Source organism: Asparagus officinalis, chromosome 5 (genome assembly GCF_001876935.1).
Source record: "Asparagus officinalis chromosome 5, Aspof.V1, whole genome shotgun sequence".
Lineage (NCBI taxonomy): Eukaryota > Viridiplantae > Streptophyta > Magnoliopsida > Asparagales > Asparagaceae > Asparagus > Asparagus officinalis.
In genome coordinates, this window is record NC_033798.1 from 116,330,507 (window position 1) to 116,346,538 (window position 16,032).

At 35.7% G+C, this 16,032-nt stretch overlaps 2 protein-coding genes across 4 annotated transcripts; both read right to left on the minus strand.

The window, feature by feature from the left end:
• LOC109840845 lies at positions 336–7,394 on the minus strand. 3 transcript variants are annotated; one of them, XM_020409637.1, is made up of 8 exons: positions 7,294–7,394; positions 4,917–4,992; positions 3,211–3,677; positions 3,060–3,112; positions 2,784–2,821; positions 2,157–2,586; positions 1,566–1,844; positions 336–821 (listed from the first exon to the last, which is right to left on the minus strand). In XM_020409637.1, exons 2-7 carry the CDS (start codon positions 4,946–4,948, stop codon positions 1,596–1,598), a joined length of 1,269 nt encoding a protein of 422 aa, XP_020265226.1. In that variant the 5' UTR covers positions 4,949–4,992; positions 7,294–7,394; the 3' UTR covers positions 336–821; positions 1,566–1,595. The 3 variants fall into 3 exon arrangements, with proteins under 3 accessions (XP_020265226.1, XP_020265224.1, XP_020265225.1); XM_020409635.1 differs by having other exon boundaries at positions 337–821; positions 1,561–1,844; XM_020409636.1 differs by having other exon boundaries at positions 337–821; positions 1,561–1,844; positions 4,917–4,955; positions 7,294–7,366.
• LOC109840846 (uncharacterized protein At1g03900) lies at positions 7,948–15,704 on the minus strand. Its single transcript, XM_020409638.1, has 8 exons — positions 15,511–15,704; positions 15,382–15,413; positions 12,054–12,154; positions 11,874–11,946; positions 11,654–11,685; positions 10,302–10,392; positions 10,025–10,136; positions 7,948–8,585 (listed from the first exon to the last, which is right to left on the minus strand). Exons 1-8 carry the CDS (start codon positions 15,628–15,630, stop codon positions 8,283–8,285), a joined length of 864 nt encoding a protein of 287 aa, XP_020265227.1. The 5' UTR covers positions 15,631–15,704; the 3' UTR covers positions 7,948–8,282.

Below are 16,032 nucleotides of genomic sequence, written 5' to 3' on the forward strand. Positions count from 1 at the left end.
TTCTATGTTCTCTCTTTTTCTTTTCTTTTTTTTTCTCCTCCTTGTTTTGGTGCGAGGAGCTTGGTTAGTACCGGCCAAGTAAACCCCGAGACCTCGGGCCCTTCTCTAGAAATCCAGGCCAGGTGAAATATACAAAGCTTCTTCCAATATATTAGGCTCCACATGAGTAAGAAAACACCGTGAAAGGTTTATACATGACATAGAACCGCTTCACATTCTGCTCTTTATGCAGGATGCATGTCACCAGCTCATCACGGAGTAGACTTTAGCTTCAAGCCGTGTTGTTTACGTCCCAAGTACGTGCCGCATGAGTTAATGCAAAAGTCAATTTTCCACTAAATCTGAAATGGAATTCAAGCTCTATTCATTACATATAACAATATATTCTTTTCTTGATAATTCAAGCAATATTCTGCGGTGCTATAACCTACCGGGAAGTTCATAACACAGATATCATTTAGCACCTAAATGCCTTCATAAAACTCTTACTCGTTACAGTGGTCACCCATTCTCTGGCCGTGAGTGGATAATGGTAACTACTGACAATTAAATTAACATCAGGCCCACAGTGAACTTTACATTTGGTAACATGTCCACAACTGGGAACTACACAAAAATGAACAAACTGTCTTCATTACAATAGCAATTGATCAGCTGATTATACCTCTTCTAGATTAATCCTTCAACGGACATGGATCAGTCTTGAGTGATAATTACTTATGTGCAGAAAGGTTTGTTTACTTCCTCTATGCCTGTCTTGCATTGGAGAAGTTCAACACCAAAGGCGTCATGTCTGCATATGTTGTCAGTTCACTCGTATTCTGTGGGATGAAAAATACCGAGAGTCAGATATTAGAAACTAAATGAGCAGATTCTGTGTTTATTTATTTTTTCTGTCTTTTCACTTCATTCTAAAAGTAGATAGAAAGATCGAGAAGAAAATAATATTAATATGGATTTCAAGCAAAAACTGGTATCAAGAGAGGATCCAATAAATAGACTAACGTAAGGTGATATGGAATTTGGAAAGGCAGGAATACTTTTGACTTTAATGGGCAACGTTATTTCCTTCATCCCTTTTAGTTAGTCTTCTATTGTCATTCTCATTAGTAGAGTTTTGGTGAGTAACAATGCACATGAAACTAAACTTTTAGCAATACTACAATTCTCATTCTAGAGTCAGCAACCGAAGATGTGGAATAACTTCATTAAAAGCAGGTTGGCAAATGTGACCTGTTAACATCTAGCAATACCACTTCCTCATCCTTAAATAAACAACGAGGATGTTGGTTTTTTTTTTTTTCATTTATTGCCAAAAGATGGTATTAACTGTGTTACTGATGATCTTTCTGTTAATTAATTCCATGGTAAAATGTATGTATACAAGGATGTCACCATATGATAGATTCAGCTAAAACGAATGTCCTCGGTATATGATTTCAGATTTCTCTTTAAACATAATAGCATAGAGTGGTTTTAAAACAGAAAAGAAAAAAGGTTTCTGAGATGCATGATAGCAATATAAGTAATTAGACAGAAATCCGTGCTAGATTGTATCACCTTACACTGCTTTCCGAGCGGCTTTGCAAGAAAACCTAAAAATCTTCAGCTTCCACTTCTGATGAAGAAGAACTGATAAATGAGTTCTCCAGAAAATTACTTGAGTTGAACTCTCCTTTTCTGTTCTTCACAGCTTGAATTTGGTCAGCAAGTGAAATTCTTTGTCTCATATTCTCTAATTTAATATGATCTATATCCAAATTGTCAACAATTGGCTGATGCTCAACTTCAATTCCACTCTGAATACTGGAAGAAGTCCCCAAGTTCTTTTTAGGGTGGTGAACCTACCATAAAGTAATTAGGAATATCAATAAATTTGTGGACCGAGTTCATGCTTGTGCACTAAAAGCAGTTAATAACTTTCGGAAGATGGAAGATTTGAGCAAATAACAGATTGCATTTCCCAAGCAAAAGATAAAAAAATGCATGAATCATTCAAAAAGTGAAATACCAGGTAGCCGATGCACCATGTACGTATTCAAGGACAAGGATCCACTGGATCCATTGCCATAAATCATTAGATGACTGATGCCAAATGAAGCATTAAATATGCTAGTAGAAAATATTTGTTGCTTTATAAAAGCCATCAATTATACCTTGCTAAACCTTGTCCTGAGTTTCAAACCCTTTGACAAAGCCATCTTCATTTTCATCTCTTCTGACTTCTTCCGGGCTAAGGCCTTCATTTCTCTTACTTTTGCCTTCTCTTCTCTCTCTTTCCTTAGTTGAGCATGCCTGGCTGCATTTTCTGCTCTAATTTTTGCAGCTTTCTCCGCTTTTAGTTTCGCAATTTCCTTGGCCCTTGCCCTCTCAGCTTTTTGCTGAAGGTATTGGGATATAATAGTAGACTTCATCCTCTCATAGCTATCCCACTCCAATTTCTCTTGGCCAGGATAACCTTCTTTTGCTGCTTCTGCTATACTTCTGGCCCAACTCAAATAACAGTTCTCTTGTAATTTTTTCTGCTGTAACCGCTTTTCCCAAATCTTCCTCAGTGCAGAGCTTATCCTTCCCTTGCTCTGATCACTGCACAAAGCTAAGGGTTACAACTCGGCAATAAATGAGCAATTTAAATTTTTTCGCAGGTTTCAACGGTATACTAGAAGGTTGATATGATATGTCAGTGGTACAAAAAAATACTTTATCTTGGATAGAATCATAAAAGATTTACCGATACAAAGACTACTTTAGCCTAGATAAAATCATAGAATATATTGCCTTACCTATGAGAACGGGGACATTCAGACATTCTTTTCCTGACCTGAAGTGAGCATGGAAAAATTAGACCTTGTGGAGTATCTTGTTCCCTCTACAAGAGTTAGTTCTCAAAACAAATTATACAAAAATATTTTCAGTAACCCTTGGGCTTAGCTTCTAATAAGAGAAATTTATGAGAAGATTTAACCAAAATTCAATACAGGCAATCACAAAAGTTGCCAAGCATTCATATCCAGCACCCATGAGAGAACAGCATGAAAGTGATTCTTACATGACATCACCTTGGGGTCACTCAAGGCTTCAATAGTCCTCTTACTGATGCGATCTCGAGTCTCTAAATAGATTATGAGAAAAATAAAAAGGAAAAACAGGGATGAGAAAAATATACAGGTAAACAAGAACTTAAGTAAAATAAAGTAATCAAGACTATACCTTTACTATGTGTCCTCCCTTTGTTCCATGGTATTCTACCTTTGTTTGCTAGTCCGATTTTCTTCCTTCTTTCCATTTCACTTTCACATATATTAACTATGTTTTTACCAGAACTCGAAGAACCACCTGCTTCATCACGTTGATCCACATCAATGCCAGGCACTTGATACTCTTCAATGTTATTTGCCAAAACATCCTTCCCTTCAATCTTCTTAGGAGAAGATTGTACATTCAACTTAGATAGTAGATCGTGATCATCTATGACTAGATGTAATGTCCCATCAGAATGCCCTTTTGTCCAGGAACAAGCAGTAATAAAGGTATGATATGCATTCCTTACAGGTAATATCAGAAATTTTGACTGGCCAGTTATTCTTTTAAACTTTATGTCATCAACTGCACGGATGGAAACAGGTCCCAAAGAAGTACTTTGTGCATATGGGAAGGATGAAAATGGAAACAATTTCCTGCCATGAAAAACAGTACAATCACAAGTAGGAACTTCCTCTTATGTATGAAAATGAACTGCGACCACAAGCAACCAAACTTATTTCACATACGGAAAAAAAAGTATAATGAAGGAATGATTTCTTAATTAAATATACTAGATGTATAATGTGAATGCAATAAAGCTCTCTTATTTCTCTATTATAAGCTCTCATATATTTTTCCACATGGATTTGCTCATCTGTTATGTTTTGTACGTTCAAGAAAATCACAGTATAGGCTATATACGGCCTACGCCAACTGAAAGAACCCAACAATAACGGTTCCTCATTATTGTATTTACTCTTTAGAGCCTTTACCATGAAATGAGGTCCACTGCAACGTCAGAATAAGGTTCAATGCCATTTGAAACTTTCATGCATATATGAGAACACATAACATATGATCTTATAGTTTATAAAGATAGTATAACGTTATGCATAATTCTAATTGTAAATCATACAAGGATACCTCTTGTTTGATCCATCTAGAAGAAGCTATACATACAACATGGTTGTGGGACCTTCATACCTAGATGTATGTACTTATCCCATCAAACCAAGGGTAGTTATAATACACAAGCTCCTCAAGAGTAACAGCCAGCTATAAACTGAACAATAATTCAAGTAGGAAACAAATTCCTGGACAAGGATACTGTAAGATTTCTAATTCCTACTAAAAGAAACTTGATGGTGGGCAGACTGTAATTATTGGCCAACTACTTTTAGCTTATGTAACTAAGGAGAAAGCCACTGCATTACTCCAGACTTGATTATAGAATAGGATATAAGATGAAAATCTTGGAAAATTAAAATGCAAATGTACTATTTCCTCCGTATCTTGTGTGGATTTCATTAGAAGTGTTCAGTACTTCCTATAAGAAGTCATGGGCATGGTAAGTTCACACTTCACACTTCACAGCAATTCGTTGCAATATTGTGGGGTTTGTGTCTTCGGTTACTATAAAATATGTGTAATTGTTCCATTTATCAACCAGCAATTATCAACCAACTAAACCTCACTTTGAAAGTACCTAAATGAGGACACAACATACAATTTCAATTGGATATGCAAACCATGTATACCTCAAGATCCTAGGAAAGCTCATGCCATGTGAAAGAAAATGTCTACTTAACGGAACATAGATATACTTGCTTGCTCTTTAAATTATTTCCCCTATTAATTATAATGAGAAGGGAGCCGAAATATGATTAAGATACCTTGAGCCTGCATAGCTGTATAAACTCTCCATATTTAATCTGTAGCCAAGCCATTCAAAAAATGGTCAACATCTCCCTGGGAAGGGCCGGAAAAAAAAAGAAAAAAAAATCATAGTAAAGACAGGCCAAGAAACAAATCAAGTATTTGAACACAAGCTCATTAACCTGCCAAAATATATAACAAAGGAGCAACAATGTTAATAATCACTTAGGCTTGATAAGTACATCAAATAATTACTTCACAGATATGATAAAGGCTTGCAAAGGTTTGGAAGAATTCCCTCACTTTTTACACAATAATCATGTTGTGACTATTTTAACCAGGTACTTCTATCATGAAGCCATACCTGTACCTGACACCTTCCCGTACCCAAACTTCATCGACACTCCTTGAATATATGCATACATTTATTATGACATGTACTCAATTATATGATATATGTTTTAATTTAAAACACTTGTCAACCACTTCTAGGACGCATAGCTTACATTTCACATCCATCCATTTCTTGAAAATAATTATATTGGGTCGGGTTAGTTTCAGCACATGCCCAAGTTCAAAACTATATATTCAAAGGGTTGTTTTGGTGTCTAGTTAAAAAATAAGTAGTTTCCAATGAAAAATAATCAACATAATAAATGAAACTTAAAGATATGAGAGGAATTTTAATTCTAATGACATATGAAGTGAAAAACAGTAATGATCTCATGTGCATGGTTTGGAGGAACTTGGTACCAAGCACAATTTTTTGTGCTTGGTAGTGATGTGGCTCATTCACAGCCACTCATTTAAACGGGGGACCACATTCACATAGGTTGGAGTCGTGTCCCCATACCTTACATTTTACAATTTTACCGCGTCCCGTACGAATACCTGCGCTCGTACCAGTATCTATACCCATTTTCATGCAACTTAGTGTAGTGATCTAGATGTTCAACTTTGCATAAAAATTTAGATTGTCATCGGAACTAACCTACCAAAACTTCACTTACACTCATACACTTAAACCCCTCTCAGTTATATACACAAAAGTTGAACATTAAGAGGTATTTTGTCTTTGTTAATTTGTTAAAAAAATTAAAAATCATATCTAAATCTAATCCTTTACTGTGTAGAACTATCGTTACTTATTAAAATTATAAATGTCAATTTTTTGGCATGACATCACAACATCCAATGCTAGAGATGACAAGCGACAAGCGAGAAGTTAGACACCATTCTACTCTAGCAGAAGCAGCAATCATGTGATAGTGAGATTCAAGTTATAATTTATAAGTGTCGGAGACACAGTTTGAGCTAATGCAATTTAGAATATTGCGACTCTAAACCAATGTGAAACTAAACAGCCTGATGGTTCCAGTCCAGGGGTCTATGTTCTTGAATCGTGATCCCAATAGGCAAAAATGTTGTTGATAAATTTTATCAATGTTATAATGCCACAGCAGAGTATCCTGTCTTTCCAAATCAATCCCTAATAGTGGTGAAAGTTCAGATGCATCCAATAACTCCAAATCTCCAAGATAAAAAATTGACAGTGCCTTCTCTAGCTACTCCAAAATTTATCATCATTATCCTCTATCTTGAATAAAATATTAAAGATCATATTGATTTTTCTTGACTTTTAACATGTGTTGGACCATTTGATGTTACATTTACTATATTATTCTGCGATTCAACTCAACAACGTCCCTAAGAGCCCTGAGACCAGGAATTCATGACACTTAACAATTTACTACAGCCCGACTCGTGAATACCAACCCCAAGTCACTGATACATGATAGAAGTCTTTTCCGTATCCGATATGCATCCATGAAATTCTAGGAGTGTGGTATCCTTTCCACCTTTGGACAATTCAATTCTAATCACTCCTCCAGTGTTTGCTTTCATTACGGTTACCTTCCCAAGCTTTGCCAGACACCATTGAAACATATCATTTCTCTTATGGTAATATTGTAATGCAAACCAGAAATAGAAGGAATAACCAAAATTACCATGTCAATCTACTTTGATCAAATAACGAAGAATCAGACTAGCTAGTGAACAGACCACACATTTTAACACAATAACCTAAAAAATGCACCTTTCTGAACCCTAGACCAACCCATTAGACCAAGATACTTAAAAATCAATCAGTCCTTTACCTTTTGGGTCAAAATTTTACATAGAAATCGGCATTTGTTATTGATCAAGGATTCCATGCAATTCAATGAGTTCAAGTAGATTGTCACAGGATTAGAATTTAGTAAGTGCAAGAAAATAAATAAAATTGCATAAAAATTAGCAGAAATAACCAATTTAGTGCGTTCTAGTTATTCAAAAGATCAAAATAGATTAAGAAAAGAGAGATTTTTTTATAGAGAAGAGAGAAAAACTTACAGGCGATGTAAAGTACGTTTTTAACGGAGAGGGAAGAGATAGTGAGCTTCTTGTGAGGTTTATATCTTGCGCTGCTTGGAATTTTCGGATGAGCTGAGTTCTGCTGATCCACTGGAACGGCAAAGCTAAATGGGCTCGTGGGAGTTAAAAATCGTTTGGAGGCCCGGTCCAACGTTGACGTGTTTAATCAGTGCGTCAGCAGATTGCATCTGTCTGCTTTCCTCTTTCCCTTTGTATCCTTTTGCTGGATAGAAAATGAAATAATTAGGGGGGAAATAACTGCAGTTATTTGTTTTCATTGTTTTCTATGGTGATACTGATGCGTAATCGAAGTCGATAAGTTTTTTTTAGCTCCCAGATAAAATGTTGGCTGTCATGTTTTACAAAAAAAAAAATAGCTCCTGGATAAAATTTTGCATGAGAATGTCATGCAGTATTTGAAAGGATACATCTATTAGTCCCTTTTGCCGCTTCAGAACGCTTTTTATAATATGGTGTGATGGAATAGTGGCCTTTAAGATGGTATCAAAGCAATTCAAATCCCACCCAAAACGCATGTAAATTATATCCCTCAATACTTCTCACATTTTTCAGAGTTCCGGTGCAACAACAGACGGTAAGAATATTGTTTCAATTCCACAGAAGCTCAGTATCTAATGACAACCGGATGAATGTGCATTACTTATATCTGTTCCGCCAGTACAACTCAGCAAAATCATGCAACTTCACATAATATTTGACATCGTGTAACAGTGATAGATGAAGTAATTCACATGCATTCAGATGTCTAACCGCGAAGGTTCAACCTCTATACATTGTTATACTGAAACTCAAGGGAACAGAAATTGGTCTCAAATGAACAGCGCCTCCATATGTCAACAAAACCAGAAACCAATAGTAATTACAGACCATCAACTGGAACAGGGGACATCTAGAAATACACCAATGAAGGAAGCAAGGCTCTCAGCAAAATAATCCCATACACAGAACTAACCAGCTGCTTGAAAATCCCCAAAGTCATCTTCTACTACCTCTTGAGAGCTTGTTTCCTTCATTGGGGATTGTGAGTCTTCAGATACTGCTTCTATGCTCGTGCTGCTCAGAGTACTTGATGTAGATTGTGGTGAGTTGAACGGGGATCGATTGATAGGAGTAACAGGCGACAATGGGCCCGGGGGAGGAGGCGGCGGCTTGAGACATATAGTGCCCTCTTTTACTCTTGCTTTTTCGTCAAGGGAAAGATTGTTCAGGCCTTGTGCAAAGAATGAAGATTTTATACCTCGACTTCCCTTCTATTACACACAATCAAACCAATCAGATGTCAAGTGGGATTGAGAGTAGGGATATAAATGCACAAGCTAATTAAAATTGTATAAGTTAACATGTAGAAATTGTAGATATAAGAAATACAGCATGTCTAGAAATGTCATAATCCATCCACTGTAGATGATCAAATATTGATACATGTTATGCATATCAAACCGCAATATATGTTTGTATGTATGCTCTGAATGCTAATGTTTCATAATAGGTCATAGTGTAATACATTCACCAGATACACACTTTAAAAGAAGTGTATATATACACATCATGGCACATACTTCATACATATAGTATTTCTGTACTATTGTACCCAAGCCCGAGTCTGAAGTTTTAAAATTTTCCTTTCAGAGCTCATTGACATTTTTGTCTCATGGTATGTAGGAGTACATGTTATAGACCTAGATCACATGAATTTGGATATCACACAGATAGCACATTACAAATCTCACGGTTAGAAGAACATCAATCTACTTCACCTTCTGTGCTAAACCAGAGTTTGGCACCTTTTATAAGCTTGCTAGTAGATAGCTCATGAGACCTATGTTTTACAAATGCGGTTCCTTAATGACATTATAACTTACCTCTGAAAGGTCTCTGACACAAAATAAAACTTCATTGTTTCACATATGATGTGCACCCCACATACACAAATATGCAAAACCTTTTGGTTTACATGCACACCCTTGTAAAGCAAAAATTCAAATCTTCATCATGTAAAATCCAGGTATATATTTTCCATGTGCAGTTTGCACATGGCTAATACATATGCATGCTTAAAACTCACTCTTTGACAAACGAATAAGTTATAAAAATTGATGTCTAAAAAAATACACATAAATACATGCACTTCCATACATGCCTTAAGAGAAAATGTGTATACAATTCTTGGTTTGTCTTGCCTGAGCTTCTTGGAGTGAACACTGAAATTTTTTGCAACCATGCTCAATAAGATACTGACACAAGCCACTCAGTCAAGTACATGCTCCGCCTTCAACATTATAGATATAGTATAGTTTAAGATATGTTTTGGATGGTTGTTCATGATCAACTGCTTTAAATTTTAACCTACTTGACCAATAGGGTAGTTTTCCTACTTGACAGTTTCTCTCCCATGTTTTATAAAAATCTTCTCTTTCTCATTGTAAACTTGGGCAGGAATTTTAGAACCAACCATAGGGATGCTCAGGCTGGTATCCAGTCTAACAAAATTCGGAATTTCTGCGGAGAGTTCTCAGTTTAGATGCTGTTCCGTAGCTGAAACATTTCAAGGAAAGGGGCTTATCTGGTAATGGTGGTGATTATTTGAGAAGAACAATTACTGCCTTTCCAGTCAAGGAATGCTCAAGAGTTTGAGGCTAAGATGTGGTTTAAATGTGTCTCATCTGGAAGTATTAGCAAAAGAACTTACATTCTTTAGCTGGAGAACCAAAGTTTCTCCTTCTTTAAGACTATAATCAACCGATGATGCCTTCTGATAATGCTCTTCCATCTCTTCAGCAGTCTTCTTTTTGTTTAGATATCTTTAAGCCTGTAAAGGAGCAACAAACTCGAGATGGCATATACTCTACACTGGATTCTCTAGTAAAGAATACATACTGAAGATTAAATCAATAATACAATATTCACAAAAATAAAGCATCTTAAATGCCAACAGAAGATGGAAGTAAAAACATTTGAAAGGATACTTCATATGGTCATAGAGGGCAGCCTGGAAGTCATAAGCTTGAGGTCTTTCCCGGAAACCTATACCAATGAATGCATGCCGCAGACGACCACCTGCACATTACACATACATTCACATATTTATCAGTTAAACATATGAAAATCATAAACACAACGAAAGAAAATAATATCAGTATCCCTTCGGAAGAACACTGAGCCATAGTATTTATATAATTAATGAATTTTCTTCACGTAATGGAGTCATTTTGCATGGGGTGATGTGATAATTATAATGTATCTCTTGATTTAGTGAACAGACAACTCGTTCTAGATATTAACTGTACTCTAAACGTAGCATTTAATATGATTTTATAATATCAAACCGCCTAAATAATTGTAACTCACACGCATGAGCATGAAATCAGCGGGGTTTTTTTTTAGAGATTATCACTATTAACCGTATCTTCAAAGATTAGACAAAGTATGAATTAGTAACTTTCCAAGATGCACTGTATGCTATGCCAAAGTTGTAACGTTTACACAGAAAACCAAAAACAAAGTCTCCATCCAAATTTCTGGAAGCAGCTACATGTATCTTTTCTTTCCTTCCTTTCTGCTGAGGGCAGTCTCCTCAATTAACCTAGTAACTACTGATTGTCTCTAGCCAACATCATTCAGATCTCTCTGGTTACAGTTGCTCCACTAATTAAAATCCTATCACTTATCGGCACTGGAGAACTCATTGGTCTCTGTTGAACATGCTCAAACAACCACAAAAGATTATCCCCCGTTTTATCCTCAATAGATGCAACCTCAAATATTCTTATGAATATTCATCTCTTATCTCATCTTTTGGTTCATTTCCACTCACACATCTCAGAATTTTTATTTTTGTTATACTTCTTTTTTTTAAGAAATTATTCTTAACTAGACCAAAATTATGGTCCGTAAATCAGTGTTGATCTTACAATTGTCTTGTAAAATTCTTCTTCCGATTTCATGGATGTTTTGCGAACACATAATATTCTAGAAATATTTTTCCGCTTTATTCATCTCATATTGATGCTGTAAAGCACATCTTAATCAATCTGAATACAACCTTGTAGTTCCCAATTCTAATCAAGCAGCAACTTATGGTTTATAACGTGATTCCACAAGTCATTGGATATGCCTATATTTATTGGATTCTTTCCAGTAGTTTCAATTACTGAAGAAAGCTAGATTTCCAGTTTTTTCACCACAAGCCAAAATTGTGGTACTAGACAAAGGTTAGCACAGGATATATTGCACCATTAAATCCATCCAGGAGAGTACGATGGAGAAGAACATGAAGGGAGCCTTACAAATTGGCATCAAAAGTGAGAAAATAGCTTACCAATGTTCTCTTCAACCCGAAGGACAAAGTACCTGAGGAAGTTAAAGAAAAAGATACATCAGATACCAATAGTGGTATTTGTATTTTCTGGAATAAATACACAAGGAGTGTAATAAAAGAAATAGGGCATGATTTAAAAGTTGTATTTAGTTGGTTGGAAATTGCTACAGGATTTGTGGCACCCATTTAAACTGGGAGTTACAAAATGGAAGTCGACAACCTGCTGCTGTCAATTACTGGCTCCACTGGATGTGGCTCTCCATTTCGCAGAAATGCTCTGGCATATAGCTCCCCTGATGAAGACATCAAATTATCAAAGAATTAACAAAAGGACTAGTAGAAACAGCACAAAGATTTATGGCTTTACTTCCAAGCTCCACAAACTAAAACATGGTCACACCTGTGGTCTTGTCTTCCAGTCTGATAATGCACTCCTCTCCCTTGCTTACGACCTTTAGTGAACCCTCCCAGTCCCATTTGTTGACATTCCATTCATCGGCCCTGATCAGATATTTATATCCAATAAAAAAGAGGACTTTTTTTGGAAGGTTTCATATAAGCTGAATGCTGACATGTGTACATAAAACTTAGAATACATATAAAAGATAAGGTTAACTGAATATGGAATATGTCAGTCAAATAGGAACTGAGGCATGCTCACATAGATCATAGTCACAGTCTAAAATTACGATAAAAGGTTTAAGCAACTTTACAAACACTTCCTGAAATATAAGAAGAAATCAATACACATAATCAGTAAAGTAGAAATTTATGTTTTAGCACATTTAACCTCGTACAAGCCTGTGAAGTGATCTCAGAATTTCTTCAAGACATAGCACAACAGTACAATGCTACAGAAAATTACGTCATTTACAATGTTCCCTGCCCTCATCTCTTAACATAACTTTTGAATTGTGATCAAAGAATTATGATATGCTCATCCAAAATGAAAGGACTTACGGCGATCCTTAAAACTTAATAGGTTGAGCTTGAACTATGTCTAGCTTTCATGTCAGGTGACGTTTCTTCCAGATCTCTTCAGCTGATGAAGCTACATTGGAAATGTTCTTACAGTTATCTAACATACTCAACAGAGTTTCTAAAAGACCCTGTTGATGGTACGATAACTTTCTTCCCTGTATGTCTGCATCTAATTCAAATAGTTCAAATACTTGTACTTTGTGTCTTTGTCCTTTTATACAGTCCCATGACTTGTGTATTCATAGTTTTATGATTCTCACTAAGCAATGGCCACAAAGTGACGGGAAAAACCACTCAATTAGGCAATTACCTCCCTTGTAAAGAGTACGCTAAGCCTTGGACACTCTGCCAGGAGGAAACATCAACCCCACTTGCATAATCACACCGGTTATTTACAGAAAGGCCACTGAAAGTAGACCAAAATACACTTTCGATTTAAAGCCAAAAGACTGATAGGTACTAGCCAATGGTAACGGACCATGGCCATGCGAACAGCGCTGTACAAAATGGCTGTTACTCACGCCTTAAATATTGATAAAAAGGTTGGTCCCAACCTACGTTGCATGGGTATAGGTTACGGGTATGGGACACGACAAATTTGTAAAAGGTAAGGTACAAGCATACTGGCTATATATGTATGTTATGTATATTTATATGTATTAGAATTAATAATTTACATAAGATCAACATTGTTTTTTCATTTACATCAGATCAATATATAGGGAATATATGTGAAGTGTAGAATATACATCCAAGAAGTGTATGCGTTTGTTTTAAATTAAAACATGTATTATATAATTCAGTATACACCTGAATAAACATATGCATATACTCAAGATGTGTCCAAGAAGTTTCGGTAAGGGTACAGGAAGTGGCCATTCCTTGGGTATATATCCCATCCCTCCTATAAAAATTCCAGAATCAAAATTCCAGGTCATTTATTGACCAGCCATGCTTAACCTATAGCATTCAGAATTGTACCCCTAAGAATTTAGAAGTTCCAAATGGGCTCAAAATTTTTGATTTCTAAGGGTATCTCCAGCATGCTTAAGCATAAGTGCACCTATATTGTTGGTGATTAATCTGCATTTCCTGTAAAAACTTTTATCAAGCTTCTCAAAAATAATTGAAGAATGGTGTTACATGTAATTCACAAACCAAGTTCTGTTGCTCGATGAGTGTGGCCTCCAACTTAGGTAAAATCAATATCTTGGACAATATGTATTTTCCAACAGAAATAAAATTGGTGATACGTTAAATGTTTCTGCAAGATAGCGTTCCTTATTCCTCCAATTCTCCCTCTACCTACAGCCCAAGTGTCCAGTGCAGGCAAATGAATTTTAAATCAAACATGCATACCACTCTTCTGACTGTAGACAAAAACTAAACAGAAACATAAAGTGAATGACAATCAGTGGTTTTCCACTCCTGAATACTAGGATAATTGCCACATATGATGTTCTACGTGGAGTACTTTTCAAATTCCAAATTACTAAGGACAAGTTCTCAATATACTAGTCCGGTGATTTTAGGCAGGGAATCACCACTTTGGCTCTTCATTTAATTTTGCTATTGACATTCAAACTCAAGATGGTGAACAGATAATGGACTTTGTACAACGGCACTTTACATAACATTACAATGAAGCCAAGGAAGAAAGATATTGGCAAGCATAAGCTTGGTTCAATTGAACATGTATTGCATATGACAGGATGTTTATATAGAGGAAAATTACCATCTAACAAATATCATTAGCACACATAAAGGGGAAAAGGGAGAATGAACTATGAAATTAAGAATAAAATGGAATGACTTACCTCCTTAACAATCTTGCCTGGATTTTGTTTCTTTTCGACACAATATATGTAAATGGTGAGAAGCATGAACTCGTGCATCTCTAAATTTTAGTTAGAGCCTTAAGCATAGATAATGGACTTTGTACAACGGCACTTTACATAACTACAATGAAGCCAAGGAAAAAAGATATTGGCAAGCATAAGCTTTGTTTAATTGAACATGTATTGCATATGCCATGATGTTTATATAGAGGAAAATTACCATCTAACAAATATCATTAGCACACATAAAGGGGAAAAGAGAGAATGAACTATGAAACTAAGAATAAAATGGAACGACTTACCTCCTTAACAATCTTGCCTGGACTTTGTTTCTTTTCGACGCAATATATGTAAATGGCGAGAAGCATGAACTCGTGCATCTCTAAATTTTAGTTAGAACCTTAAGCGAAGCAACAAAACTATGAATTATCAGTGGAGCATGCTAACTGGCCTCCCTTAACTACCTTCTGAATATTTCTTATGAGCAAATCTAAAGCTCTATTCTTGTAACCAATCTCTCACTAGCAAGGTAAGAATAGACTCTACCTCGCTCTTAGTCTCACCTCAGACCCAAATGCAAACTCAACATCACAGACAAAAATTTACCCAATTGTACGCAAACTGAGGGCCCATAACCCCTCAGCCACATCAAACAATTTTAAGCTACAAGGATAAATTGCAATAAACAAGATCAAATCACTTCTCAAATTTACAATAGAGTAAATCGTAGAGAAGTGAACCAACCAAAATTTAACCACCAACTCCTTGTCATACGCATTAGCTAACAGTTCTAAGGACAAACAATCATCATGCAAGACCTAATTCCTCTCCTAAATTGGGAAATTTTGAGCCGCATGCAAATCATTGTCGAAGACGAAATCCAATGACAGTTAGTACCAAGAAACACACCTGTAAGTAGCGGCGCTCTTCCTTGGAGGTATCTACACAAATCGAATTAAAAAAGATCAACAAAAATTAGGAAATTGATCGAATTTTGCTGAAATCGACAAGTGGGATTTGAAGTCAAGAGTTGAGTACCAAATACACGTAGCACTCGCTAACTTGGAAGAGTATCAGTTCAACAGCTTCTGATTCCTCTTTCTCTTCTTCTTCATCGTCTTTACGATGATCTAGGGTTTGATTGGGTTTTTCGTCCATGAGCAAAATAATGGGAAATATGACTTTGTTTCTTTTTTTACTGATTTTTTTGAGGATTTTTGTTTGGTGGCCTTTCTCGTCTGTTCTATAAGTTATTAGGTGAGTCTAAGACGAGTAGAGATTTTGTTGATTAATTAATTATTACTTTAATTGTGTTATTAAGGGTATGTTTGGTTGATTTTCTAAAACCAAACAAAAGAAAATAAGATAAGGAAAAGTTGATTTTAATCAATTTTCTTCAAAAAATTTATAAAATAAATTTTCTTATAAATGAGTGACATCATTCAATAATATGGTGACAACTCAATTCATTTCATCTCTATTCTTAATTTTAAAAAGGGAACCAAACACAATAAAAAAACCGATTATAGAAGAAGAACAAAGAAAAATAGCGTGTTAGAT